Source organism: Mus caroli, chromosome 8, assembly GCF_900094665.2.
Source record: "Mus caroli chromosome 8, CAROLI_EIJ_v1.1, whole genome shotgun sequence".
In the NCBI taxonomy this organism is placed as follows: Eukaryota; Metazoa; Chordata; class Mammalia; order Rodentia; family Muridae; genus Mus; species Mus caroli.
This window is the reverse complement of record NC_034577.1, coordinates 101,563,345-101,590,495: the sequence shown is the minus strand read 5'-3', so window position 1 is coordinate 101,590,495 and position 27,151 is coordinate 101,563,345. Positions and strand designations below refer to the sequence as shown.

At 47.1% G+C, this 27,151-nt stretch overlaps 1 protein-coding gene across 1 annotated transcript in view; it reads right to left on the bottom strand.

Moving 5' to 3' along the window:
• Hydin (HYDIN axonemal central pair apparatus protein) overlaps positions 1–27,151 on the bottom strand; it is a 307,836-nt gene that overhangs the window by 110,192 nt on the left and 170,493 nt on the right. Inside the window, exons 23-27 of the mRNA XM_021171126.1 lie at positions 12,992–13,129; positions 12,100–12,172; positions 8,636–8,746; positions 7,737–7,946; positions 4,291–4,428 (exon numbers count right to left, since the gene is read on the bottom strand). Of these exons, the coding sequence (XP_021026785.1) occupies positions 4,291–4,428; positions 7,737–7,946; positions 8,636–8,746; positions 12,100–12,172; positions 12,992–13,129 (670 nt within the window). The remainder of the gene's footprint in view (positions 1–4,290; positions 4,429–7,736; positions 7,947–8,635; positions 8,747–12,099; positions 12,173–12,991; positions 13,130–27,151) is intronic.

The window sequence follows — 27,151 nt, the reverse complement described above, 5'->3', positions numbered from 1 at the left end:
AGCAGCCAGTTCTCTTAACCCCCGAGCCACCTCTCTAGCCACAATTGTGCTGTTTTAAAATAAAGTTTGGGAGAGAGCAAACGGTCCAGGAGAGAAGCCCCAGGGGCATTTTTTATAGTTGGCTGCATGCATCCCAAACCATGGATCTGTACAAATGTATTAGCTACGGTCCAGATTTAACAACAGTAGCTCAGAGTTGTTGTACTTCTAGAGTCCAACGCTTGCTTCACAGATTCATTTTGTGCACATAAGACAGTTACTGAAGCATTAGGATTGTGGACGAGGTGAAAAAACGCCAGTAGATTAGCAGTCAGAAAGTGGGTATGAGTGTTGCATGGCTATAAATAATGGCACGGATGATGTTACAACGGTGGGTGGAACCTCACACGGGAAAGTCCTACTGGCCACATTCTAGCCACAGAAGTGTTTATGATTCCTTCTGCTTGATCTCTTCTCATTTATTTTTTGTTTTTGTTTTTAATTTTCGAGACAGGGTTTCTCTGTGTAGCCCTGGCTGTCCTGGAACTCAGGAGGATGTAGACCAGGCTGGCCTTGATCTCAGAAATCTGCCTGCCTCTGCCTCCCAAGTGCTGGAATTAAAGGCGTGCGCCACCACTGTCCAGCTCTTCTTAATTTTTTTATCTCCCCCTCTCTCCTCTTTTTCTATCTCTTCTCTCTGTCTCTGTCTGTTTCTCTCTCTCTCTCTCTCTCTCTCTCTCTCTCTCTCTCTCTCTCTGTGTGTGTGTGTGTGTGTGTGTGTGTGTACACGAGGGCAACCTGGGGTGTCATTCCTCACAGCATGCATGTTGGTTTTCGAGGCATGGTCTCTCACTGGCCTAGAACTCATTAAGTAGGCTAAGCCGGCTGGCCGGGAAGCACTAGGGATCTGCCTGTCTCCATTCCCCAGAGCTGGGATTAAAGTGTGTACACCACCATGCTTGTGCCCTGCCCCCAACCCCTGTATGTCAAAGCCCAGCCAGCTACAAAGGGTACCAGGCTTGTGTAGGTTTATCCTCACTTTCCTTCCCCTTCCTTCTCACTCCTCTCATGGGCAGTCTACAATATTCTCCTGTTTCCCCACTGAGCCATTCTTCCTGTGCTCAGTGACTGGGATGAGGGGAGCCTTAGCATCTATCTCCATTGCTTAGCAATGTATTTTCCCAGTAAAAACAGTTCTCACGCAAGCGTGAGCCTCATGCCGGGCAAATGACCTTATTTTGTTCTACACTAAATATGCACGGCCAATTCTGCATTCAGCAAACATTTGTTTTCATGATAAGAATTTGGCTTCATAATAGGATAGCTGGAATACAGGGGAAGAAAACCATACAGAGAAAAATCCCGTTCAGACATGAAAAGAAGTTCGAGATAGAGGGGGGTGGGTGGGTGGGTGGGTTAGCATAGCAGCTTCAAGGCCCTGGATCCCAGGAAGTCCTCTTGCAAGGCTGACTTTTGGTTAGTATCTGGGAGCCAAAGTTCTGGAAGGTTCTTGCCCATTCCCTGATGGGGCTTTCTTACCTTGCCTCACTTGTGCAAACAGTACAGTTTATGTCAACTCCTTGCTTGCTTTCTGAGGAAATTTTGTGATGTGACAGGCAGAAGCATCTATCTGACAAACTTCCAATAAAATCTTCCAGCAGTCTCTAGTGAGTCTCCCTGGTTTGTCTCAGGTTGGCAGAGTTTATTACTAGGGGTGGAGACTGGGAGGTGGGGGCTGTGATGATTAATCTTCATCGTCTACTTGACTGGCTTTGGAGTTACTGTGGAAAACAGCCTGCCTTGTGTGTCTGTGGAGGTGTTTTCAGAATAGACACAGCTTGAATGTGGGCAACAATGCCTTACAGGCTGGAGTCCCAGACAGAATAAAAAGGAGAAGGCAAGGTTAGTAACAGACAGCCATCTCTCCGATGCTTGTTGACCGTGGACACAATGTTACCAGCTGCCTCAGGCTACTGCTGCAATGTGGAGACTCAGAGGCCTTCCTACACCATGACCAACTATATTCTTAAATAAGCCCTTCCTTCCATCCTTCTGTCCTTCCTCCCTCTATCCCTCCCTCGCTCCTCCCCTTGACCTTCTGCCTGCTTCATTCCCTTGCTGCTTTTGCTTTGGGTCCTTTGGTGGTAATGAATCATAGCGTGGGAATGACTCTCTGGCTGAGTCCAAGGCATTATAGAAGGTGCATGCGGGATTTGGACAAGTTTGGCTGGTTGTTCAGGAGGCAGTCACTTTAGCTGACAAACCATCCCAGGTGACAGAAAAGAAAGAAACGCACTCACGTCTTACACTAGTCTTACACTAGTCTTACACTAGTGAAGCATAGCAGCACGAAGAGGGAGGGTTATGAACCAATTATCATGTGCTAACAAACAAACAAGAAGAGCTCTAGCTGATATTTATGAGCTGACCAGATCCAGATTATGCACACACACATGGGTTATATTTTAAGGTGTAGACAGCAGCATATAATGCAGTCTCCCCTCATTTCCTTTTCTCTTATACCCAGTAGGTATTAGACTCAACACCGCATTAGCGCATCTAGAATTGCAGCGTCCCTTGTAACTGCTGTATGTTATTCTGCCACAGTTTTTTTTTTTTTTTTTTTTGGTTTTTCGAGACAGGGTTTCTCTTTGTAGCCTAGGCTGGCCTCGAACTCACAAATCCGCCTGCCTCTGCCTCCCGAGTGCTGGGATTAAAGGCGTGCGCCACCACGCCCGGCCTGCCACAGTTTTAATACCTTAGTATATTCAGTCTTAATGCCTTGGGAGATGTTTAGCTTGTTCCTGTTTCTATATTGGCATCGCACTCTATGCAGACAACAGTCTTATTCACATTTCATCTTGTAAATCTGGGAGCGTGTACTTATGATAATCAGATGAGAAAAAGTTAACCAAAGAGTCATCCTAATAGATTTCGACAATATTTTCTCCGCAGAGTTGCATCAGGTCACACTGACAGCAGCTTTGTACACCCAAAGGCTGACAAAGGGGAGCGGAAGAACGAGAGAAGAAAGAAATTAGAAAAAGATAGAAAAACCATTTGGCAAACTTTTATAGAGAAAACACGAGGAAGGCAACGATCCCACAGATCTCAGTTTGTAAACTCCCACGACGCTTTGTGAGCGAGCAACCTACAAAGAGGCTATGGCATAAGGAAAGGCGAGCAGAAAGTGTAATGGTGAGACTCCGAAGTGCGTTCAAAGCAGAAGCCATTAAAGATGAGAAGGAGACCACTTAAAATGGGCAAAATGTGCTCAGTGAAGAACATTTAATGGGAGTAAGGTCTTACGTGTCAACCCAGAAATGCACGTGTACACAGCAAAAAGTTTCCATATTTATAAATATTTAAAACCAATCCTTTGCGGATGCCACTTGAGGTATTTGGTCATATTTATCTCCCCTCCAGCAGTTGTTTGAATCTGTATGTGTGTGTGCTATGCACACATATGTGGATGCATGCTCACATGGGTGTGGGAGAACATGTGTACTCGTGTGTGCGTGTGCACACTGTGTGCATGTGCAAAAAGGCCAGAAGTTGACACTGGGTGTCTTCTTCCATCACTGCAGTCCTTACCTGGAGCTGGGTCTCTCCCCCGACCCCAGAACTCAGTGATTGGCTAGCCAGGCTGGGCAGCTCAATCCGGGGATTCTCTAGTCTCTGCCCACTTGGGCTGCCATGCCAACCTGCATTTACAGGCTAACGAAAAGTTGCTCCATTTTGTATAGTTGGTATGAGGGAAGCCCTGAGTTTGATGTACCAGTGGGACGCCCCCCTTTCCTGCCTCTCTTTAGAGAAAGTATCTCATTGTACAGCACAGGGTGGCCCTGAATGTAAAGTCCTACTTCCTGTGCCTCCAGAGTGCTGGGACTTGAAAGATGCACTAGCACACATGACTCAAATTTATTATCCTGAGGGACATCCTTAAGTTGTATGTCTCTAACTGGTTCATCATGTGTCTGATGTACCCGGAACGAGATAATGGAGGTCTTGGTAAATGTTTGCTTAATGACCGAGTATTCCTGAGTCTATCTATCTGTCTATCAATATATCCTCCCACCCATCAGTCCGTCCACCAGCATAGGCTCACACCACCTGGAATGGCCTTGAACTTGCCTAGTAGCAAAGGACCAGGGTTTCCCTGATTCTTCTGCCTCGCCCGCCCTCCTGAATGCTCTGGGACTACAGGTATGTGCCACCGTATCGGAGTCCCACTGGTCGTGCTGGCAGTGATGTCCCCTGCCCTGGGAGTGGCTTGTCTGTTTGGGGTGAGCCCTCTCAGTTTGGACTCACCGACAGAGGCAGGATAAGTGGTACTCCAGGGAGAAGGTTCCTTTGTGAAGACCGGTAGTTAGACAGTACATTGAACTCAAAGCCAACTTTCCCAGTGTTTTTCAGTGTGATTTCACGTTCTGTGACATGGTCAAACAGCTGGGGAGAGGATGAGAGGAAGGACCGTTACCTACCTGCGGGATTCTGCTCTCAGCCCGACAAAGGGGATCCCCAAATGTACCCTCCTCCGTTACATCAGGTACTGATCAAGCCACATCCAGCATCGTAAAAGGAGGCTTCCTGGAAAATCTAAATTTTCTAAAATAAGAGGATCCTAAAATAATAGGATCTGATCCTATTAAAACACAATATTTACATTCAGAATGTTCTAGAATTAATTTTCCTATTGGTACCATGAGCCATAGAGGTATAACATGCCAGTTGAGATTTGCTAGCATGCTTTATAGGCTCATATGGTAGGCTTAATACCCTCAAACTGAGGCCTACTTTAGGGGTTCCAAGGACAAAACAGAGCACACCTAGCTGCCTTAGGTAGGATCAGGTCCATTTAGGTGGCATAGCTCTAGAGATGAATTGAAACCAGTTTATCAGAGAGCCCTGGAGGTGAAGAAGAAAAGCCAATTCTATTTGAATAACAAGGCAGAGAAGATAGCAGTCAGTGCTGGATGACTCTGAATGCAGATGCAGCCTTCAATCTGCACACACATCTGCACACACACACAATTCAATAATTTCTACTTGCTATGTAGCTATGTGACAGCAATCAAATGAGGCAAACAATGCTAATAAGTAGAGTCTCTGAGTACACAGCACACAGAGAATCAGCCAACGGCCACCCCTACCCTGTGTTAGAAAGCATGTTGTGTCTGAGATGTGCCAAGAGCCAAGTGAAGGCAGGGTGGAAGGTTCTGGATGTGGATGCTCCTGGAAAGGAGCTGAGCTGTGGACGACTGGATGAACAGGTCTGGGGTGGGGGTGGGGCAGAGCGGGACATGAGAAGAATAGTGCATGAGAAAATATGGAGGCAGTGAGGGCTGGGGAGTATGAGAGACAGTAGGTAAACCTGCTTGGCCACAACTAAATGGATATCTTATAACGGGGGGGGGGGGATTATGGTCAACTCGATGTCTGCATACAGAGCATCGGTAAAAAGAAGAACTTAACAGCTGGGCATGGTGGTACATTCCTTTAATTCCAACAATCGGGCAGCAGAGGCAGGCAGGTCTCTATGAGTTTGAGGGCTAGCCTGGTCTACATAATGAGTTCCAGGGCTATACAGAGAGACCTCCCACTTAAAAAACTCCAATGCCCCCCAAAACAAAACCACAAAAGAGGAGAGCTTAACAATGGGGATCCCACAGACTCCCCAAATGTTACAGGCTATTATAGGTCACCTTCAAGAACTTGACAGTAAGACCCTATTGTTAAAGATACCACACTTTTGAGTCATGGGACATGAAGAGATCCAGCTGGTGCTCTACTGGGAGCTGCATCCCTGCTGGATAGCCTAGCTTTCAGACTGCTTGCTGGAAGGTGCCGTGGGAGCTACTGTGGAGAAAAGTGACCATGAGCTTCACCTAGCCGTGACTCCCGTGAACTTCAAGGACCTGCCTGGTGCGACAGGGACATAAGTGTTACAAACTACCTCTTGATTGGTTGTACCGTTCACCCCATAAGATGGCACAGCTACCTGCCGCCGAGGCCTGTGTCTACTTAAGCCATGGTCCCAGGGGAAAGCCTCGTACTAGCTAATTCTGCTAAAATCACATTCTATTAAACCGGCTTCTAATAAGGTAATGCCATTTATTAGCGCACCTCCCAACCCTCACGAGCAAAGCTGCTTCATGGAGTAGAGGACGATAGCACAGAGACCCAAGCTGCTCAAGTGTGGAGAACAGAGACGTCAAAGAGCTCGGTTCTAAGTGGGAGTCTACATTGCATCTCTCCTCTCAGGCTCGGAGATCTACGTGGAAGAGTGAAGCATCAGGGTGGCAAGATCCAGATGTGGCAGGTAACTTCCAGACCGAGCAGGGCAGCTGCATGGAGGGCAGGAGTGGGCATAGAGTCCCCAGCCCTAGCCAGGAGCTACTGGTATTGGTTTGCTGCTGGAGAGTGACCGTTCTCTTTACTGGTGTGACACCAGCTATACTGATCCCGCACTCAGGAGTAGTCGGCTGGTACAAACAGCCCTGAATGGGGGAGGGAGCATGAACTCGAGAGTAAGACAGAACACGGTGGGGAGGAGGCTGAGGAGGATCTGAGAGGAGATGGGTGAGGGGTGAATGGGATTAAAATACACTGTGTGAAATTAAGAATAAAACCATTATTAAAAAGACTCCAAGATTAAAAAAAAAAAGGCTTAGGACATCTTCAGTAAGTGATCTAATTGGGGACAGAGAAGAGAACTCTTGGTGACCGTCTACCTCGACCAGGGCAAAACACTGACCGGTGGGATGGCATTGCTGTCCACCCCCATCTCATAGATGAGAGATGCTGAGGCTCAGAGAGATGAAGCAGTATTCCTAAGGTAACGGTGGGAATCCAGACAGGATAAGAAAACAAAACAAAAACCAAAATAAAACCAAACAGAACAAAAAAACCCAGAACAACAACAACAACAAAATAGAAGTGTGCTCTTTTCTCAGTACTGCGCCACTGGGATGAGCTGCCCAGGGGATGATGGGATTGGTGGGATAAAGATACACTTTCGGGAAAACTTATCTGACAATGACGCCTAAATGGATCAGTACTGACTTGATCCCTTTCTTGGTATGTGTCTGTAGGCCAGAGGTACTGACGTCATGTGTCAGGGAGTCTGGTTTTGAAAAACTGAAACCCCAGGCCCAATGCTGGGCCCACTGAATCAGACCCCAGGTCCTTTATGTACTCCAGTATGGGCAGACTGCTGTAGTATTTAGGCATGGCAGCTGGGTGTCACTATGCATGCATGCAATCCTAGCCCTTGGGAGGCGTAGGTGGGAGGTTGAGGAGTTTGAGGTCGTCCCTTGACTACAACAGTGGGTTTGTGGAAAGCTGAGGGCTGCATGACACCCGGTCTTTCAAGATCAAAACCAAAAACATCGAAACAATTATCTAGGTAGGGCCTGTGGTGGGACTGGAGTGATTTGGAGTGGGACTGAGGTGGGTAACTTGGAAACACTGCCCGCTGAGGGTACGTGGGGTGTGCAGGATGGGGCAGCAAGAAAGCCTTGGAGCCTCTGACTGGATGGGTGTGAGAAGCTAGTGCTAATGAGAGAGACAGAAGGGAAAGTAAGCAACTTCGGATGCTGAAGTGGAGGAGGCACCGAGAGGAGCAAGAGAAAAAGACTGAGAACGGGGACTGGGGCAGAGGAGCTAAATGTGGATGAACAGCCAGAGTCCTGAGGACCACAAGCCACATTTAAGGCAAACCCAGGAACACCCCCCCAACCCGATGTCTGCAGTACCTGCAATCCATAGTTAATGTCCTTCGTGTCAAAGGAGTAGTTGACCAGGGACGCCTCCCCCTTCAGTAGTATTTCATAGGTGGGTCCTCCTTCCACCTCACACAGAGCTTTGGCCCGGGCGATGATGTCGCTGTGTCCATAGAAGGTAAACGATATCTGATGGCTGCTGTAGGGCCGCAGGACTCCGTAGAGGGGCAGAATGTCAAACACCTGCAGAGAAAGGCATCCCACAAGGGCCTGGCTGTCAGGGTGACGGGGCTGCGGTGGGTGAGTTAAAACTCATTATTGACTTGCATTCTTGTTTTTTATTAGATATTTTCTTCATTTACATTTCAAATGCTATCTCGAAAGTCCCCTATACTCCCCCCCCCTCAGCCCCGCTCCCAACCCACCCACTCCCACTTCCTGGCCCCGGCATTCCCCTGTACTGGGGCATATGATCTTCGAAAGACCAAGGGCCTCTCACCCCATTGATGGCCGACTAGGCCATCCTCTGCTACATATGCAACTAGATACATAGTTCTGGGGGTACTGGTTAGTTCATATTGTTGTTCCACCTATAGGGTTACAGACCCCTTCAACTCCTTGGGTACTTTCTTTAGCTCCTCCATTGGGGGCCCCGTGTTCCATCCAATAGCTGACTGTGAGCATCCACTTCTGTGTTTGCCAGGCACTGGCATAGCCTCACAAGAGACAGCTATCTCAGCTATCTTGCTGGCATATGCAATAGTGTCTGGGTTTGGTGGTTGTTTATGGGATGGACATTCTTGACTTTTGACTCCCACGCCCGCGTGAAGGTGACAGTGGAAACACTCCGGGTAGAAGGCAGTTTCCAATATGGAGAAGGTACTGGGAAGCATCCGTGCTGGGTAACTGAGGACCTTGGGGTTATCACTTACTTCTTCTATCCCAATAGACAGCATCTCATCCTGTTCATAGATCCACATGCATTCTGGGTAGTCCGGCTGGCTCTGGCTTCTTTCCGTTCCCGCGGAGCTGTATTTTATTGCCTGGAAGTGAAAGAGGGAAGGAAAGCTAGCAAGCACACGCCACGGCTCATCACTAATGCACACCTCTCCTTCCTTGCGAGAAGAAGGAAATACAGCGACTATGATGGTAAGAATGGAGTGTGTAGGAGATGGAGAGATAGCTCAGTGGCTAAGAGCAAAGGCTCCTAGTTTGGTCCCCAGCACCCTTGCTGAGCAGCTCATGGGCATCTGTAACTCCAGCTTGAGTGGATCTGACTCCCTCTTCTGGCCACCATGGGTACTGCATTCATATGCCCGCCCTAACACAAGACTAGGTAATTGAAAATACATTTTAAAAAACCTGGACATTTTTTTTCCTATGATGACACTTGGACAATGCTCAAAATGCATATATATGGATTTTATGGCAATCATTTTAACAGAGGAGTTCTGAAAGTAAGCTGTCTGCCCACCAGAAACAGCACACTTTAAACAGCGTGTGCATGGCACCTCTCTTTCCACAGAGGACGACTCAATGTGTATTTGTGGACCAGGATCAATGCATACAAAATGCCCTTGAGAGAAAAGGTGTGTTCCATTCATGTGAGAGAGTCAGGCTCTGAAGGCAGGAGTGGGTGGCTGTAAACTCACTCTGAGGCCTGAATGTGCAAAACCATTATCTGGGAGATTGCTAAGAATTTCAGTAGTATTTTCTTATGAATGGTGGGATTCAAAGGAGTCTTGTTCTGATATTTCTGTATTGCACGAATTTTCTGTGACAAGTGTCTCTGAAGATGGACACTGTTGAATATTCAGAAGACAAACGTGTGAAATGAAAAGATAGGGAAAGATGTAAGGAAAGAAATTTCAACTAATGAATAGTTTATAGTACTCACGCGTGCACATGCATCTCTGTCCTGTGCGTATGTGTCTGTCTGCACCTCATGTGGTAGAAGAGACTTCACAAGCATCATTTAAAGTATTGAAAGTAGTTGGCACATATTCATGATACAAAGTTAAGATAGTAAAAAGGGTGTATGTGTTACAAAATAATACTCCCAGCAATATTCCTTACTCTTCAGTTGCAAACAGGTAACCGCTGTTGCTTTATTTTTTTTGATAGATTCCATCTGATTATTGTCTTAATACGATGAACTTTTGAGAATTTATTTTAAACTATTTTCATGTGTATATGTGTGCATTTGAGAGTGGGTAAGTGTGCATGAGTGGAGGTTCCACAGAGGCTGGAGGACGGCGCCAGATGCTCTGCAGCTGGAGTGACAGGTGCTGTGAGCCTCCAGCTGTGGGAGCTGCTGGGCGTGTCCTCTGGAAGAGCAGGGTGAGCTTTTAACCTACTCTCCCGTCTTTACTTGACTAATGCTTACAGAAGACATACTATGGACTAGTTCCAGGTACGAGGGATAAAATGGTGGACAGAACAGGAGAAAGAAAACCTCTGCCCTCATGACCCTGGTGCTTTTTGGCTATTCTGTGCATAAGCAAACACACACACATACACACACGCACACGCACACACACACACACACACACATGCGTGCGCGTGCGCCACCATTTAAAAGACATAAGAGACTGCTGAGTCTGAGACCTGGACTGCTTGGCGCAGGCATCTCCTCACTGAAGTGGGAAAGGACAGTGGTTCCCACCACCAGAGACCGTGAGAATAAAGCTTACGAGTATGGGAAGTGTATTAGGTGCTCAGTATGCGCTAGCTTTTGGGGCTGGAGAGATGGTGGCTCAGAAAGAGCAATGGCTGTTCTTACAGGGATCTGGGTTCTATTCCCAGCACCTGCCAGAGTGCTCATTACCATTTTTCCAGTTCTAGAGAATCTGATGCCCTCTTCTGGCCTCTGTGGGTACTGCATACATATGGTGCACATTTGCACATGCAGGCAAAAATTCATATATATGAATATATATTCACATATATGTATATATATATATATATATATACACATACACACATACATACATAATATTAAAAAGTAACCATTAGTTGTTGTTTTTATGTACTTCTGCCTTGACAGGAATGGTAGAATACTATGTGTCCTTTTTTTTTTTAACTTAGCATTCTTTATTTAATACGGAAGAACCTCTTTGCTTTTTATAATAGAATTCCTAGCACTGCCTTGTGCAGATATAATTTGGTTTATTCAGTTAATCTCCTGTTGGCAGAATTGTTTCCAAAATGTTCATGCTCTTATAAACAAAGCGGTGATGTACAAGGCTAGTTATAGCTTCACATAAGTACAGAGGCATATCTGGAGAGTAATTTAGAAGAGGAAGTATGCATTTTAAATATTGATACACCTGCCAAGTTACATGTCAAAGAGGCGACACCAATTTGCTCCTGCCTTTATGTACGAAAATCTCTGCTCATGCCTATTTTTTTGGCCACAACTCAATCTTAGCTTGGATGTATAGTAATTTATTTAGCATTTTTTCTAATTTCCTTTTTTTTCCCTATTTCTAAGGTGCAAGAAGAAATATCTTTTTAGTGGAGAACTCTGTGTCTCCAATCTATATACTGTCTCAGTCTATTATCCTAGAGGAAGTATTTAAGGGTATGTATACTGTATAAGTGTGTGTGTAGGGTGTTACAGGTACGTGTGTGGATGGCAGTGAGAATGTGTGTGCACAGATGTATTGTGTACACATGTATTGTGCCTGTGCACATGTGTATACATGTATGTGGAGGCTAAATGTCAATGTTTACATCTTGATCACTCTCTACCTAATTCTTTAGAGATGGAGACTCCCACTGACCCTGGAGCTCAGCCATTCAGCTAGACTGTAGGGTTCTACCTGACTACACACACACACACACACACACACACACANTACACACACACACACACACACACACACACACACAGAGAGAGAGAGAGAGAGAGAGAGAGAGAAAGAGAGAGAGAGAGAGAGAGAGCGCTACCAGTGCTGGGATTGCTATTGTTGTAACCCAGAGAACAGCCCTCACACGGGTGCAGGAGATCTGAACTCACGGACTCACACTTGCATAACAGCCACAGAGCCATGTCCCTAGCCCAGGGCTGTGAACTCGCCTGTGGCGTATACTGCGTAAACTGCGTTATTCCTGAGGAAGCTACTGCTCCGTTAGCCAGTGGCCTTTATGCTGGGAGTGGAAAGAACATGTGACCACCCAGGCCTGGAGATTACGTTTTTCACCTTTTGGAAATCTGTGTCCTGAGGCATCCTGGCCTCTCCCTGAGGTGCTCACTCTGGGGAGAAGCGACCTGGACACAGCTCCTCAGCCTCTCACACCAGCTCCCTCCCAGTGCTGGGCTTGGCGCTCAGCTCCTGGCTCCTCTCTGCTTTCCCTTGCTAACCCGGCCCAGGAGCAAAGAAAGAAATCATACTTCTGAGACCATGGTCGACGTCGCGGGCTTTTTGATTTCTTCGGGTCCAGCTTCATCGTCCATAAGGATCGTCCTGGGGAGTTTAAGGACACGTGAGTGTCACTGGGGCTGCAGATGTTGCCACCAGTCCAGTCCGCTGCAGCTGTGTCCAACCCCCAGTTGTCTCTTCCTCTCTGCCACATCCCACAGTAAGTGGAGTATTGCTCAAGCGACACTTTCTCTAAGAGGTTAGCTGGCGGTGCTCGGCTGTCCTCTGCCTTCACATGTACAGAGTGGGCCACGGCACTGCGCAGTCTCCCAGTAGCCACCCTTTCCTGGAGCACCAAGCTTGTGTCCAGCTTACAATGCATGCTGGGAAGCATGGGCAGTTCTCCAGACCATTCTCCGGTAAGTCCTTGATGCTCAATGTTCACCGTTATAATGTTTGACCTTGTTTTTGGGACTAGGTATCACTGTGTAGCCTAGGCTGGCCTCAAACTCATAATCCTCCTGCCTCAGGCTCCTGAGTACTCCATGTGCTATCATACCTAGCTGAATTTCCTAATTACTCAGAGCATCTTATTGTGAGGATGCGGCATTTGATGGACGGATCATGTTATTTTCTGCTTTCTACCTTGAGTCCCATACTGCAGAGCTTCGCTCTGTGAGGGAGTGAAGGGGAAGGAAGGAAGGTCTCCATGCCCCGGAATTAAGAGCTCTGGCCCTGCTCTGAGAGCAGAGATGGTTCTCAGCTCTCTAACTCAGGTCCCATGGTGGGCTGAACACCTAGAATCCTCTCATGCAACTGTTGGCTAGTGTATGGCTGAACGGACAGGGAGGGATGGAGGGTGTTAAGCTCGGTGAGAGGAAAGAATGCAGCTAAGGACAGGCCCACGGAGTTTTGCCTCCTTACTTGATCGAATCACTGAAGTCCATCTCCGTATACTCTACGGTGTGTGGGGCTGCCAGAGAGCTGGCAGTGACCGAGGTGGCTGCGATGGACTCCATCTGGGACAAGAAGGCGCTGTAGGGCTTCATACATGGCGCAAACCTACCAGGACAAAGAGGCGCTGTAAATTAGAGATTGTTGGCTCCTGGGCTCGATCCTCAGATTTTTCAGGGATCACCCAGCTCAGCCTGGATCCAGAGTCTCCTCCTCTGAGCATACACAGACTCCTGGGATTCCCCCTCTCCCATTTTCCTTCTCATTCCCGGTTGATGGTGAGCTCCCCCGGGACTTGATTCTGACAGAGCACCAGATACAGAGCACTGCCCAGACTGAACTGCCAACCATGCATGGGAGCAAATGAGGGTCTGCTCCCAGAGATGCAGAAGGCAGAGCTGGGGTTGGGGGGGGGGTATGTGAAGCTTGCCCTGCTGGGATCACGAAAAAGAAGAACAGAACAAGATCTGTCTCTTATAACGCTGAGTCCTCTGCATCTTGCTCAACACAGCCCAATGCTGGCCCCATTGGCGAGCTTTGCTGTCACTCAAGTTCTGACTAAACAAGCTCAGAGGAAGACAGGTGGCTGCACAGGCTGGCACTCCAGTGCTCAGGTTTCACTCATTATATTAAGAAAAGCCTTTGGTTGCCACCAAGGTCAGGGCTCACCCTTAATCCTCTTTTCTTTCTGGGCACAGGTGACTTGGCTCTGGACTCCTTTGCTTCTTCCCCTATATCTCCCTGTAGTTTCAGCCCAGTTCACTTATTTAATTATCCCGGACCCATTTGAAGTCAGCAGAAGTTCTTGGCAGGGTCCTCGCTTCCCTCTGGAGTGGGAAAGTCTCCCCGGCTTATCACAGCTTCACATTCACGGTTCAGGATGGCGTCCACTTCCCATGAGGCTAGGAGTACTGTTTCCCGAATCTCAGGCACCCCGTTCCCACCTTCTGATTTCTGCCTCCCCAGCATTACCCAATAAAACGATTTTATTGGGGTTCGGTTTGCTTGCCTATTTGATGAAATTTAACAGATACCCAAGTATCTGCTGCCATGTTTGTGGACAGACGGTTCCTCTCGTTCCTTTAGAAGTTACGTCTCATCCTTGTGGGTTTGTGCTTCATGGCACATCGGGTAAGTTCCACCCACAGCTTCATAGAAATGGAACCCGGTATCAGTACTGACTGGCTCTGACTTCTCTGGTTCAACATGAACATTTTACTGTTAGTCTTGTTACATGGGGCACTGAGTAGCTTTTCCACAGTGTGGATACTGATCTATCATCTTGGTGATGAACACCCAAGTTGTTTCCAGCTTTTGGATTCTGCTCATAAAGCTGCTATGAGCTTTGGTGTATAAGTCTCTATGTGGACACATGTTTGTTCTCTGCTTTGATTTGGATCTGATATACTCCCCGCCAAGGCTCCTGTGTTAGGGCTTAATCTGCAGCTTGGTGCCAGTCACGGGTGATGGAGGTCTTGGGAGGCAAAGCCTTGAGGTCCCTGGGGAGATAGCATTAAAGGACATAGCATGACACTGCTTTCTCCTTCTGCTCTTTGCTCTCTGGCTCACAATGAGGTGATGGTTTCACTGTTTTCTATTCCTGAATTGCTTTGTCACAGGCCCAAAGGAAACAAGACACAACCAATGTATGAACGGAAGCCCTTAGGGCTGTGAGCTGAAATAAACCTTTGGCTTCATGATTGGCTCAGGGGTTTGTTATAGTAGTAGAAACGGAGTCACTCATTCTTTTTGGACAAATTCCTTTGTAGGAAGCTGCTGAATTCTATGACCTCTGCATGTCTTAGGGGCCGCTCCGAAAAGCCACGCTTGGCATTTAGATTAATTTAAGCCATTTACAGCTTACGTAGTGGCGGTTCCTATAGTATCATTAGTAGGCTTATTTTAAGGGAATGTATTTATAGGATTACTACAAATGAAATCCTGGTCTTAATTCATTTCAAAACTCAACAGGGGGAAATACATCAATGCTATTTATCTGCCCGATAGATAAAGGCTCTGAGTGGAGCGCTGCCTGCTGTTTTATGAAGGAGGATCAGTTGGCTTCCCCTGGAGGAAACCCGAGGTTGGCGTCATCTGTAACTGGGCTCACTACGGAACCATGGGCTCTGGGAGGGTCAGGCTCTTTTCAGCCCTGCAGCACAGAGGCTATTACACAGAGACAGTGGATGTTTGATTAGCTGGCTAGCTGGCAGGGTAGGCAGTTAAATGAGAGCAGGTGAGGAGTAGGCTGTACTCACACCCCCACCAAGGACGGCATTATCTTACTTGAGCTTCCACTGGGCTTGTTCTAGATCAGATTAGTTGACTCTGGTTTCTTGGCAGACCCTCTCGGTTGGAGGGGATGGGAGGAGATACAAGAAGATCTCCAGAGAGAAACTTAATACAATAAAGACTCTTGGCTCCATCCTTGGGCAGAGTCAGGTCTTGGGTAGGGAGGGCCCAGGACTTGGTTTTTAAGTCGGTCCCAGATGCTTCAAGTGATGAGCAGCCACCATGGGTGGGAAGTCACTGTGGTAGCTCAGGACAGAGCTGATAATTAATGTGGGGTTAACACCGTAGCCTTACCAGCTAGGGACAGTGAAAAACAGCGTTAGACAATTCTGAGCACTTATTAAATCACCCCAGGTCAGCACAGATACCTGGGGAGACCCTCTGCTGGGCCATTGTGCATATAATAGCAATCTCTCCTCCAACATTGGCACCTCCCTCTCCCCCCCCCCGCCCCCCGGGATGTCTTCCAGATTAAAAACAGAGCATGTGGGGAATGTCTGTCAAGGAAGAACACAATGCTGCTGGTGTCTGCACACCCGGGGAAAAACAACACCTCAGCTGGGAAGCAGGAGGTCTCTGGAAACAAACAAGGGAGTTCAATGCAACGAGGCCTTAAGCAGAATAGAGGCTTTAACTTGTTAAAACCTGATGCCCTTCAAACCCAACCCTCCCACACCCCCATCCCCACCTGCAAAGATTCATTTTTCCCTTCAGGTATAGATCAGATTCATTTCCTCTTACACATAGATTATTACTTTCCTGTCCTTCTGGCTCTCACGGGATTGGATCCTGTTATTTTTAAAAGAGAGTAGGCAGCAATCAAGGAAAATCAATAGTGCTCCAATTCTAGAAGGTTCGCTGGAGACACCAGGGAAGGACACTTATTGGGCTGCGACAGCATCTTCTGAATGTCCAACACAGGCTGATGAACAGCACCGGGTCAGGCTCAAGAATCCCTCTCTTCGTGTTTCATTGTAAACACTGGGGTTAAGGATCAATACGAACCTTTGTGCTATACACGGTGAAAACTACAACAGTAACAGCAAAGTCCACCTCTCTCATTTCCTGTCCCCGCCCCCACCCTTGCCCACCACGGCAAGCTCTAACACAACAAGACAAGCTTGTACTTTAGAGGCGTGTTGGAGTTCTCAGGGTGTCTGTAGACTGGAAGGTGTGAAGGTCACACACACTCAGGTCTGGGCAGTAAGGTCCGGGTGGTGGGGACAGTTGGCTTTGCAGTGGACACAGTGACTGCCAGTTTGCTTATTCAGTACATTTGGGTTCCAGAAATGTCCCTTATTGAGGGTCAGAATAGCCTTTGGCTTTATGCAAGGGGCCTGAAGATGGGCTTTATCTGGCTCGACAAAGACAATCGGCTTGTGTTATTTCCCAAATGAATGCTTAGGTGCTTGTCGAGATCACCCTGCTAGGAGGATGCGCTCATCACAGACACTGTGGGTGCTGGGAGCACCTTTCTCTGAAGCATTGCTCTGCTCTGACAGAAACTGCCCCTCATACCAAGGATTTCTCAGGAGGTTATGAGCCTTTCTGTAGGAAGGGCTCACAGGCAGGCAGAAGACTGGTTGATGGGTGTGAGGCTCTAAGAGCCCAGCCTCCTCCACAGTGAGAGGGACAAACTCTGGAGCCTGATCCATTCTCCAGAGTTCCCTCGTGGGATGGGACTGAGGTCAGAGTTACTTTTGCAACCACAGCTCTCGGTTCCCCTTCATTCTCTCTGGCTTCCCTCTTCTCTTCTCCTGGGGCTCTTTCCTCAATGCAGCAACTGTCCTGGCCTCGTCCTGGAGGGAACCGACATTACTTCTGTACAGTTCCAGAGAGGAGAGATGCTGGCTTTCAGCAACCCCAAGGCCAGCAGACAGAGACAGACATAGGAGTGGCTATAACTGAGCATGCAGTGCTCTGACAAAGCTCTTCATGGCCAGACTTTCTACTCTTGTCTACCCAGGAAGCCCTGAGTCTCCCAATCCCCACACTCCTCATTTGTTCAGTTCTCAGTGAAATTCTCCAAGTACCAAGAAGGATTTTTCTCATGGTCTGTGGAACATCCTCTGCCTAAGACAACTCTACGTCTTTACTCAGTCCACACTGATGTGACTTCCAAGCCTTAGCTTCACTGTTTCCATTGGGGGCATAGTCCCTGACCCCGAGGCCATGCTATGGGGTCATATTCATGGACTGTTGTGATCTACTCAGCAGCCTGGCCTGGCTCCACCACCACTGTCCCTAGCTAGTGATGCCGTATCGAGTTTCAAGATGACACTCACTCAACATTTATTGAAGAAGGAATTCTATCCAAAAATCCCACGAGGCTGGAGATGGCTCGGCAGTTAGAGGGCTTGCTATGCCAACGTGAGGACCGGAATTCAGGTCCCCAGAACCCACATGAATGCTGGCTGGGGTTGGGGGATGCTTGACTGTGTAATTTCAGTGCTTAGAAGGCACAAGTGGGATTCCTTAGAGCAAAGCTGGCTAGTTAGGCTAGCGGAACCAGTGAGCTGTGGGTTTATGTAGAGGACCTGCTTCAAAAAGTAAGGAAGACAGGGACAGAGGAAGCTGTCTGCAGGTGTCCTCTGGCTCCCCCGCACACATACACGCCGATGACCACACATAGACAACACACACATGCACACAGAATCTTGTTTTGTCTAAGCACTGCATTGGATGGCATAAAAACGACCACAGTGATCTCTCCCATTCCTGTAAGCACAGATTGCAGAAGATGTTGCCTCCCCCAACCCCACCACCAAGTAGAGCCTATTTCCTTCAGACCCAAAGTCTGGTCTTGGCTAATGATACTGCGTTAGAAAATGTGATGCAAACAGCCCGTATATCATCTAGTGCCATGCTTAATATATATTTATTGTATCTTAGGGTTAAAAAAAGGCAATTTCTCTTCTTTCTCTTGTTTCTAATTATCTCGTTTTGAACAGCACTCCCTCTTTCCCCTCCTCTCTCTTTTGTTCCCCCCACTTCTCTCCATCCCCATCCTTCTCTCCCTTCCTCCTTTCTCTGAACCCCTGTGTCACAACCTGTTCTTCCTTCCTGTTTCTAAAGGGAGCAGATGGAAACCATTGCTTTTAACCATACTTCTAGATGGCACATTCTCCTGTGTCCTAAACTCAAAGTCCCTGCCGTGCTCCCACATTTACTGGGAAGGATGTGTGTGGTCTGCCTACCTTGGTAAGCAAGTGATAGAAGCAGATGAAGCTGCTGGGACCTTCCTTGCTAGCGTTTACTCCAGCTGTGCCATAAGAGGAGGAGGGGAAGCCAATGGGAAAGCAGCCTGCCTCAGCCTTCTGACGTCATCGTGTTTCCAGTGCCTCCGATTGGCCGTTTGTGCCAAGGGGAAGGCTGTGAGAGCTGAGGAGCTGAAGCTCAAACCTCTCAAGTCTTAGAGATGGAGCCGCTTAGGAGGAGTTCTCACAAGTGACTGCCCTTTGGGGCCACCCGTGGGATCTTAAAAGACCTAGGCCCTAGATACAACAGGAGAGATTGGGTTTACTTGGCATCGGGCTGTTCGAAAGCCCCTGCCATGGTTCCAGTGTGCATTCAAGGCTGAGAGGCCATGACCCCATCACTGTGGGGGAGAAAGTCACAAAGAAGGTATGTGTGCCAGTGGGAGCCTGCATTCAGTAACCACAGCCAACGCTGTACACCAGCATCCTGCCAGGTACTTACTTAATAAACACTGCCCAATTTGATCTCCACACCAGGATGCCACAAGCTTTTCAAATGACAAAATGGAGGCGAACAATTTGCTGAGCTGTGCTAAACTGACCCCAAAGCTTTGCTGGCAACCCTCCTAAGCCACTGGTGTGGGTGGGTGTCCCTGGATCGCTTCTGGCCAGGCCACTCTCTTGGTGGCAAGTCACGGAACAGGCCTTCCTCTGTCTAAAGACACCACGATCCCCATTACAAGGAACTTGTATTGACTCATCTTGAGCCTTCTCTTGTAATCTAAGGAAAAGAAGACCTCACTGGCCTGGCCCTTGAGGAGACACCTTGGGAGCTTAGCTCTGAGGGGAGTAGGGGAAGACAGTTAACAGAATCTACCTTGAAGCTCTCTAGAGAGATTTCAGTGAGACTTGGCCATTTCTGTGAAGCTCCAGAAGGTGTCCCCACTGCTACACACTCTCGGAAGGGCCGCTGAACAGGTAGCCTGAAATCTCATAAATGTGTTCAGCTTCAAAGCACTTGAAAAAATACTTTCAAAACAGGAAGGCTTTAAAAGTCAGTTTCTTTGAGTGTCTAGCCTCCCGTAGCGGTAGCTTACTTTGGGAGACTTCTAATTAATGTGAATATGTAGATGCACGAACTCCTTATGAATTCTACCACTAAAGGAGCCAAGCAAGCATAATCTGGCCTGAGATCAGATCTGCTCCGATTCGTTCCACCGGCTTCTTTCGAAGCTGACTGAGCTCACATTGAGTCTCCCTGAGGCTGATGTCTGCGGCTGATATTAAAGACACTCAGAAAATTCTTTAAAAAGAGTGAACCTGTAACAAGGTGACCAGGAGTCTTTTATAATAACATGAAAGCAGGGACAAAAAAAAAGTTTTATAACCCTCAAAACTGAAATGAAAAAAATAAACCAAAACAAGAAAACCACCCTTACTGGTTCATCTGTGGGGAAATAAGAGCTGGCACTTCAGGAAACAGGAGTATACTGAGTTACAAATAGACCCGGACGGCAGAGACGCACAGCATCAGGACCGCTTTCAGCTTTCATGTTCTATACAGAGAGGGCTAAAGGCTTCCCTGATCCAGGGACCTCCCTCTGCTTGAAACCTTGGGTCTTGCAGGTGGGTCACAAAGACTGCAGGTTTGTTTCTGGAAGCTCAGATGTGAGTGATGTTTGCAGTTCTCTCAGGCTCTGAGGTGAATCTGACCCCCCTGTTTGGACCCCTCACAGCAGAGGAGAGGAGATTTTTGGAAGATGGATCTACCCGAAGTCTGGGGCCTTCCCAGAGGGCTCTGAGGACAGCAAAGCTGGACTGATGCGTTTTCTTTTACAGTGGACCCCAATTTACTAATAACTGCATATTTGTAACAGGATGCTAACACATGATTGCATATAGCTTGTGATTCCTCCAGGAAGGAGAGAGTGGGGCAACTGAGGGTGGTGGTGAGGGGTGGTAGGGTGGGGTTGGTGAGGGATGGACAGACAGACAGATGATGATGATCACAGAATGACAGGGCTTTGCCTGGCTAAAATTTCATGATTCAAAGCACCTAAGTTTGGCTTGGGGAGTTTGTAGGACAGACACATTTATTCCATTTCCTTCTACTGTCTGTGACAGAATCAGTGGCTGACCGAAGAGGAACAAGAGAAAGAAGGGCTAAGACGTGGCGCTGTCATGTTGAGAGCAAAGGACAGAGAATGTGAGGCTATGAGGAGCCAGAGGAAGTTCCTGATGGAGAGGAACAGATGGGAAGGCTGGTTTGGCAGAGCGGCAGATGCTGTTTTCTGGATATTAGAAAACATTTTGCATATTTTCCATACACTGAGAGGGAAAGAGATGAACTAATGAGAGGCTAGGGAGATGTTCAGGTGGTAAAGTTCTTGCCTTGCAAACAGGAGGGCCGGAGTTCAGATGCCCAGCCCCTATGTAAAAATCTGGGTGTGCTGGCACAAGTCTGTAATCCCAGGACTAGGCAAGTGCAGACAGCCAGATGCCTGAAGCTCACAGGCCAGCCAGTCATGCTGAACTGATAGGCTCAGGGAGACAGCCTTCCTCCAAAAATGAGGTGAAAAGTGATTGGGGACATCTGACATTGATCTCTGCCCTCTACGTGTATAATATGTACATGTCCGTAGGCATGCACATGTGCACACATGCGACATGTATTGTACATCTGACTCTCCATGCAGAAATTGAGGATCAAAGTGAACCTGGATGGTCCCCAGTGGGATTCGATGCAGGATGAAGGTGTGGCGGGCCAGAAGGAAGATCAACCCAGGAAGCACGGTGGAGGAGAACTGTACTAACCAAGTAGGTCTTAGGAAGGAGAAGCAGACTTGTGAAAGAGGTGACCCAGAGGCAGACAGGCTACAGAGCAGGGTGGGGCCTTGGGAACTCTCCCATCAGCTTGACCAGTTGCTCTTCAGTGTGGCTGAAACTCCCGGCAGACAGAATCTACTCTAAAGTGACCATAATGTAGACTTCCTCCAGCCGAGTCTGAGCCTGCCTCATCTACCTCCCAATGGTGTGTTGGGGGCCCTGCCTTAGTTTATCCAACATGGCGGTTGTGCAAAAGCATCTTCCTTCTGTTTCAGTTGCCATAGTTCTCGATCGCCAATGATGTGGAACAGCTTTTGATTCTTCGTGGGTCACTTGTATTTCAGCTTCAGTGAACTTCCTGGCTGCCACGTTCTCTCATTTCTAAATTTAATTCTGCCATTTCCTTCAAAGCTATTCTTTATTATGGATACTAATCATTTGAAGATAATATGCGTGCCAAAAGTCTCCCTCAGCTTGTGACCCCGTCTTTGCACTCCTTCTGTGTCTCTTTGATAAATAAACGCTCTCAAGTCTAATGCTGAATTCATGAATAGCTTCATAAAGTCTTGTACCTTGAGAAATTCTCCATTATTTAGAGATCACCATTCAATTTCTTACTTTTTCGCCACTCGCACATCATTCAAATTTAAAAATATTTGCACCTTCTCATTTGCGTTGTTGACCCCTATGAAATTTGAAATTATTTTCTTTATAGTGTAAATTTAGGAACGCAGTTTGGGCTTTCAGTTCTGTTTAGAACACATCACTCTGAGGACTCTTGTTGAACAGAGCCCTTCTATTCTTCTGGGTTCAACAATTTCAATTTTGTCATGGCTTTATGAATTTGCTGTTCTGTTTCTTGGCTCTCTATTCCATTTGCCTCTCTGTACACAAAGACACTCATTACTATTATGCTCTTAGGTTCAAAGGGGCTTGGCTAGTCTCAAACTTTAGCAATTTCATGTAAATCTTAAGATCAACTTGTCAGCCTTCTGATTGAAACTGCATTGTGGATATAGGTAATTTTGGGGAAAATGATGCTTATTACTAAGTTGAATCTTTAAAGTCAATGAAAAAGTCATGCTCACCTTTATCTTTAGTGTTTTTTTTTTTATATATAAAGATTATGGGAGAGGTAGGTTTATTGGAAAGTTGTGCAAGGGTGAGTTCACTGGACCCAAGGATTATGGTCAGGGGAGTCGCCATGGGGAGAGAAAAAGTGGGGGTGGGGGTGGGGAAGAAAGGGCACATGTGCTGAGAGAGAAGAGAGAGCATTTTAGTGATTTTTAAAAAAATGTTAAATTTGTATGTGTGTGTCTTTGTAGCCTCTCTCTCCCTCCTTCCCACTTTCCCTCCCTGCCACCTTCCCCAACCCCCATATGTGTCTATCTGTGCGCATCCACAATCTATGGTATAAGACTGTGGAGGTCAGAAGACAACTTATGAGACTCGATTGATTCTCTCCTTCTACCATGTGGGGTTCTGGGGATCGAACTCAGGTCATTGTGCTCAGTGGCAAGGGCCTTTATCTGCGGAGCCCTCTTGCTGGCCCTGATACACCATTTTCTTAATTAAGAATTCTTTAATGCTTAATTTCCTTCCAGACACTATGCCTAGGCACATTTTCCCTCTCCTTCAGGACAGCAGTGGACTGCTCTTTGTGGAGGGTTGATGGGATGCCCGGGGCGGTTTTGTTGGTAAAGCTTGTTTCTGCTGAGTAGTTCCTGGCTGCTTACACTTCTCTTAATTAAAGCCCTCCTGTAGCTTGTGACATTTTGAAACTAAATCAAACTTTCCAGCATGGTTCACAGCCCTCTGCCCTATAGAGCTTTCTAGCTAAACAGTTCTCCTTTGCTGATGCTAGGCTTTGAGGTCTACAGTCTAATTTAATCAATTGTTTCCTCCTTTGCTTCATGTTTTTTTAAAATAGAAACTGTCATAGGTCAGACTTGTCTCCCCGAAATTCTTATGTTGACCTCCTAATTTGTAGTAACGCAGAAAACGACAGTATTTAGAGAGAGCATCTTGCCAGAGGTCATTAAGTCAAAGCAAAGCTCTAATCCTACATGGCTTGAGTATTTCCAGGAAGGGGAAAGTAGCCTCGGTGCCTGCAGAGGGAAGGTGTCCTGAAGATACAGGAAAGCTGGTGGTCTGCCAGCCAAGAAAGTCAGGAAGTATATCCTTCCCTCAGGGTCCTCAGAGGGAACCAACCAGGCAAACATCCTTGGTTCTTGTATGAAGCAGGACTGTGGTCAGTTGAGGGTATGACTGTTGTCACTAAGTGTATCCTATAGGACAGATACATTTAGAGGCTGTAGAGCCCTGCCCAGAGTTTGCAGAGCAGTAAGCATCATCTCTTCTCTCTGGAGACAACCAACCAATCGCTGACCCCATGCCAGAGACTCTGAGCATCCTCACAGGGTTTCTACACTGACTGGGATTTGCAACGTGCAGAGTGAAGAACAAAGTAATTCCAGACTGTGGAGCACACTGTAACTGTGGGATTTTATGATCCATATCTATACAAGCAAAGACTGCTCTCTCTCTCTCTCTCTCTCTCTCTCTCTCTCTCTCTCTCTCCCCCCCTCCCTCCTTCCTTTCCCATCCCCTCCCTGCCTTTTACCTCCTTCTAAATCCCCTCCCATCCCAATGCTGTTATTTTGGTGACTCGTCTGTGTTGCTTGGGCTTTACTGTTAAAACCATGGCAATAATACTTCCTAAATAAGCCTCATGTGAACAAGTCTGATGGGAAAAGGGGATGCTATCATCTTTACATGGGCTTGGGGGTCCCATGCGCAGTTTCCATGTTTGTCTTTACAGAGACCAGGATGAGTCAATCTTCGCATTCCCACAGTACATGGTACAATGTCTGGGCAGAGTTTCCACAGAAGGCCTGTTCAAATGAAGGGTGGACATGCTGTAATTAAATATATAGAACAAAGAACTGTGATGTGTTAGCAGGACACGGTGTCTAAGGCCAGGGCCGTATGGTTAGTGGCATCCATTGTGGTGGCCTCAGTGTTGGGGGGTGGGTGACACACGTGGTGGCTGTATGCCATGTGAGAGTGTTGCCCAGCACATGGGAAGTAGTTCTATTTATTGCTTTTGGTCAGAATTCTGGAACCGTCTTCTCTTTGTTCCTAATATCACCACATTGAGGCTTTGACTTCATTCAGCTGTCTAAAGGAAATATTTTTTGACTCAAGACATTTTCTTTGTGCTCTGGAAAGCTGTTAAAAGAGCTTTTTCTCATAATAGAGATGTGAATTTATTCCTGCTGGACTGGTGGTCTTGCCCTGTGGCCTCGGAAGCAGGCATGCTGTATTTCATGGGAAAGAGCAAAACTACAGAGCCAGCAGATGTGACAGTGCCTTAGCAGTGCCCAAGGCTCCATGGTGACAGAGCTGTTTCGGGGCTGGGTAGCATCCTCAGTGTGAGAAGAGACCTCCAGCTTGTGGTGAATCCAGAACACTAGTAAGGTGGTCTTGCACCTCGGCAAGGAAGGGTATTCTACCCTTCCAAGTAGGTGGCAACTAATTTTAGAACCAGATGTTCATGTGGCATAGGACTGGTAAGGAGGAAACACCTTGTCTTGGGTCTTGTCAGTCATTGCGTAGGAAGTCTTTGTTCTCTTCTGCCTGGTATCCATCCTCCCCTTCTCCTGTCAGGTGCCTTCCGTATCTTTCCACCCAGTTTGCAATTTGCTAAGGCAGCAATAGCAGAAAAACACATTAAGGGAAGATTCTATCCCCCCATACCCATTGAACTCATCTTTGGATATTTCAAAATCCATTAACCTGCTCTAGAAACCAGCCAGAGTTAGGCAGAAGGGCCTGGAGAAGCATAAATACCACCCTCAAATGTTGCCCAACACAAGCTGCCTGCTTTTCTGTTTGCCCTTTGGGAAAGCATTCATTCCTCCTTAGAGGTTATCTTCCTAGAGCCCCAGAGCTGACTGTTTATTATTGTGTTCGACCCAAACTATTCTCTGGGAGATAAGAGAAGAGTATACAAACTTGCAGAAGCGTAAAGGGTCCTGAGAAGTGACACACTGGTAGGAAAAGAGAAATATTAATGGAAGGAACAGAAGTTTAAGTCAGCAAGAGGTCCCTGAAGCCCTCCAACTCTGTGGGGCTTCTGTGTGTCCCAGAATGGCCTCAGATTGATTTCAGGGGGAAAATATCTCAGAGCTACTTCTGGGGTGCTACTTATCAAATGTGACTTGGTGTCAACATGACAAAGTGCCCTTCTTGTTGTCTTCTATGAAGACATGGCTGCTAATGGCCAGCTTTTGCTGAAGGTGGATGATGGGGGAAGATATTGTTCTGAAAGCATGCTGGGTACTGACTGACTCGGTATTCATCCAGTCTCTGGATGGAAGGACCTTCATTATTCTCATTTAACTCATAAAAGATGATGTTTAGGGACAATCAGCCAGTGGCTAAGGTTGTATGGGCCAGGTGGGGCTGGAGGTGTAGCTCACTGGTCCAGCATGTCTTTTCCATACATGAGTTTGGGTTCAGCACCAGCATCACCACTCCATGCCAAACAACACATCACATTGATGCAGGGGCCAAGTACCAGTCAGACTCACAGTTGGCTTTTAACTAGCACACTGAATTGCTTTGGAGTTGCTGAAGTCTAGGCATTGCCCCTGAGGGATTCAATAAAGGTCAAGTTGAGCCCTTGGACAGAACAAGGAACTGCTTTTAATCATGGACCTGGCTCATTTAACTACAAAAGAATGTTGGGGAGGTCAAGGAAGCCTCACACTGACTATGGCCTATATATATTTTTGGCTAAGATCTGATGTAATGGATGATCTTCCTTGATTTTTAGAATCACCCAGGAGACACACTTCCGAGTGTGCCAAGGAAAGTGTTTCTATTTCACGGAGGAGGAGGGAAGACTCACCCTAGATGTGAGTTTCACCACCCGAGTAAGTAGGAAAAAGGGAGGGCAGCAAGATGACTCAGCACATAAAGGTGCTTGCCTCTCAGCCTGATAACTTGAGTCTGGTTCCTGGGACCTCATGGTAGGAGTAGGGAACTCTAGAAAGATGTCCTTGGATTTCCACATGTGTTCCCCATGGCACGTGCATGCCCAGGCATGTGTGAGTTTATGCACACACATATATGTGTACATACAATACATTGATGTAATTTTTTTTTTTTTTAAAAGGCAAAAACGGAGAAGGTGAGCTTGGTACTAACACTCATCTCTTCCTCCTCTCTGACTTCAGATGCAATCTGACTAATTAATCGCTTGGACTTCTGCTCACTATACCTTCCCTGCCATGATGGACTGTGTCCCTTCAAACTGTGAGCTCAGATGAGCTCTTCCTCAGTCAAGTTGTTTCTGGGAGGTGTCATGTAACAACATGTGCAAAAAAGTAATTAGTGTAGAAACTGGTACCAGGAGTAGGGTTGCTAATGTAAAACATCTGTCTGTGAGGCCAAGGAATGTGTTAGATAGTTGAAAGGAAGTCCTGAAGGTCCATGTTTGAAGCTGTGAAAATGAAGTGTCGTGTAGATCCCAGGATGGTAGAGAAGGGCAGCACTATGGGATATCTGCCAAGGAAATGGAAGTTATGGAGGAGAGCTGGCCCAAGAAAGAGATGACATATACTGTAGTCAGCAGAACTAGAGGGATTGCCCAGGCACCCTGGAGCTCAGATGACATCATCATGAGCCCCAGATGTTAGACACAGAGCTGCAGGACTTGTTGTTTGCAATGTTGGGTTTCGGTCTTATTTTGGGCTAATCTTTCCTTGGTATTTTCCCATTCTTCCTCTTGTGAATGGGAATGTTTATT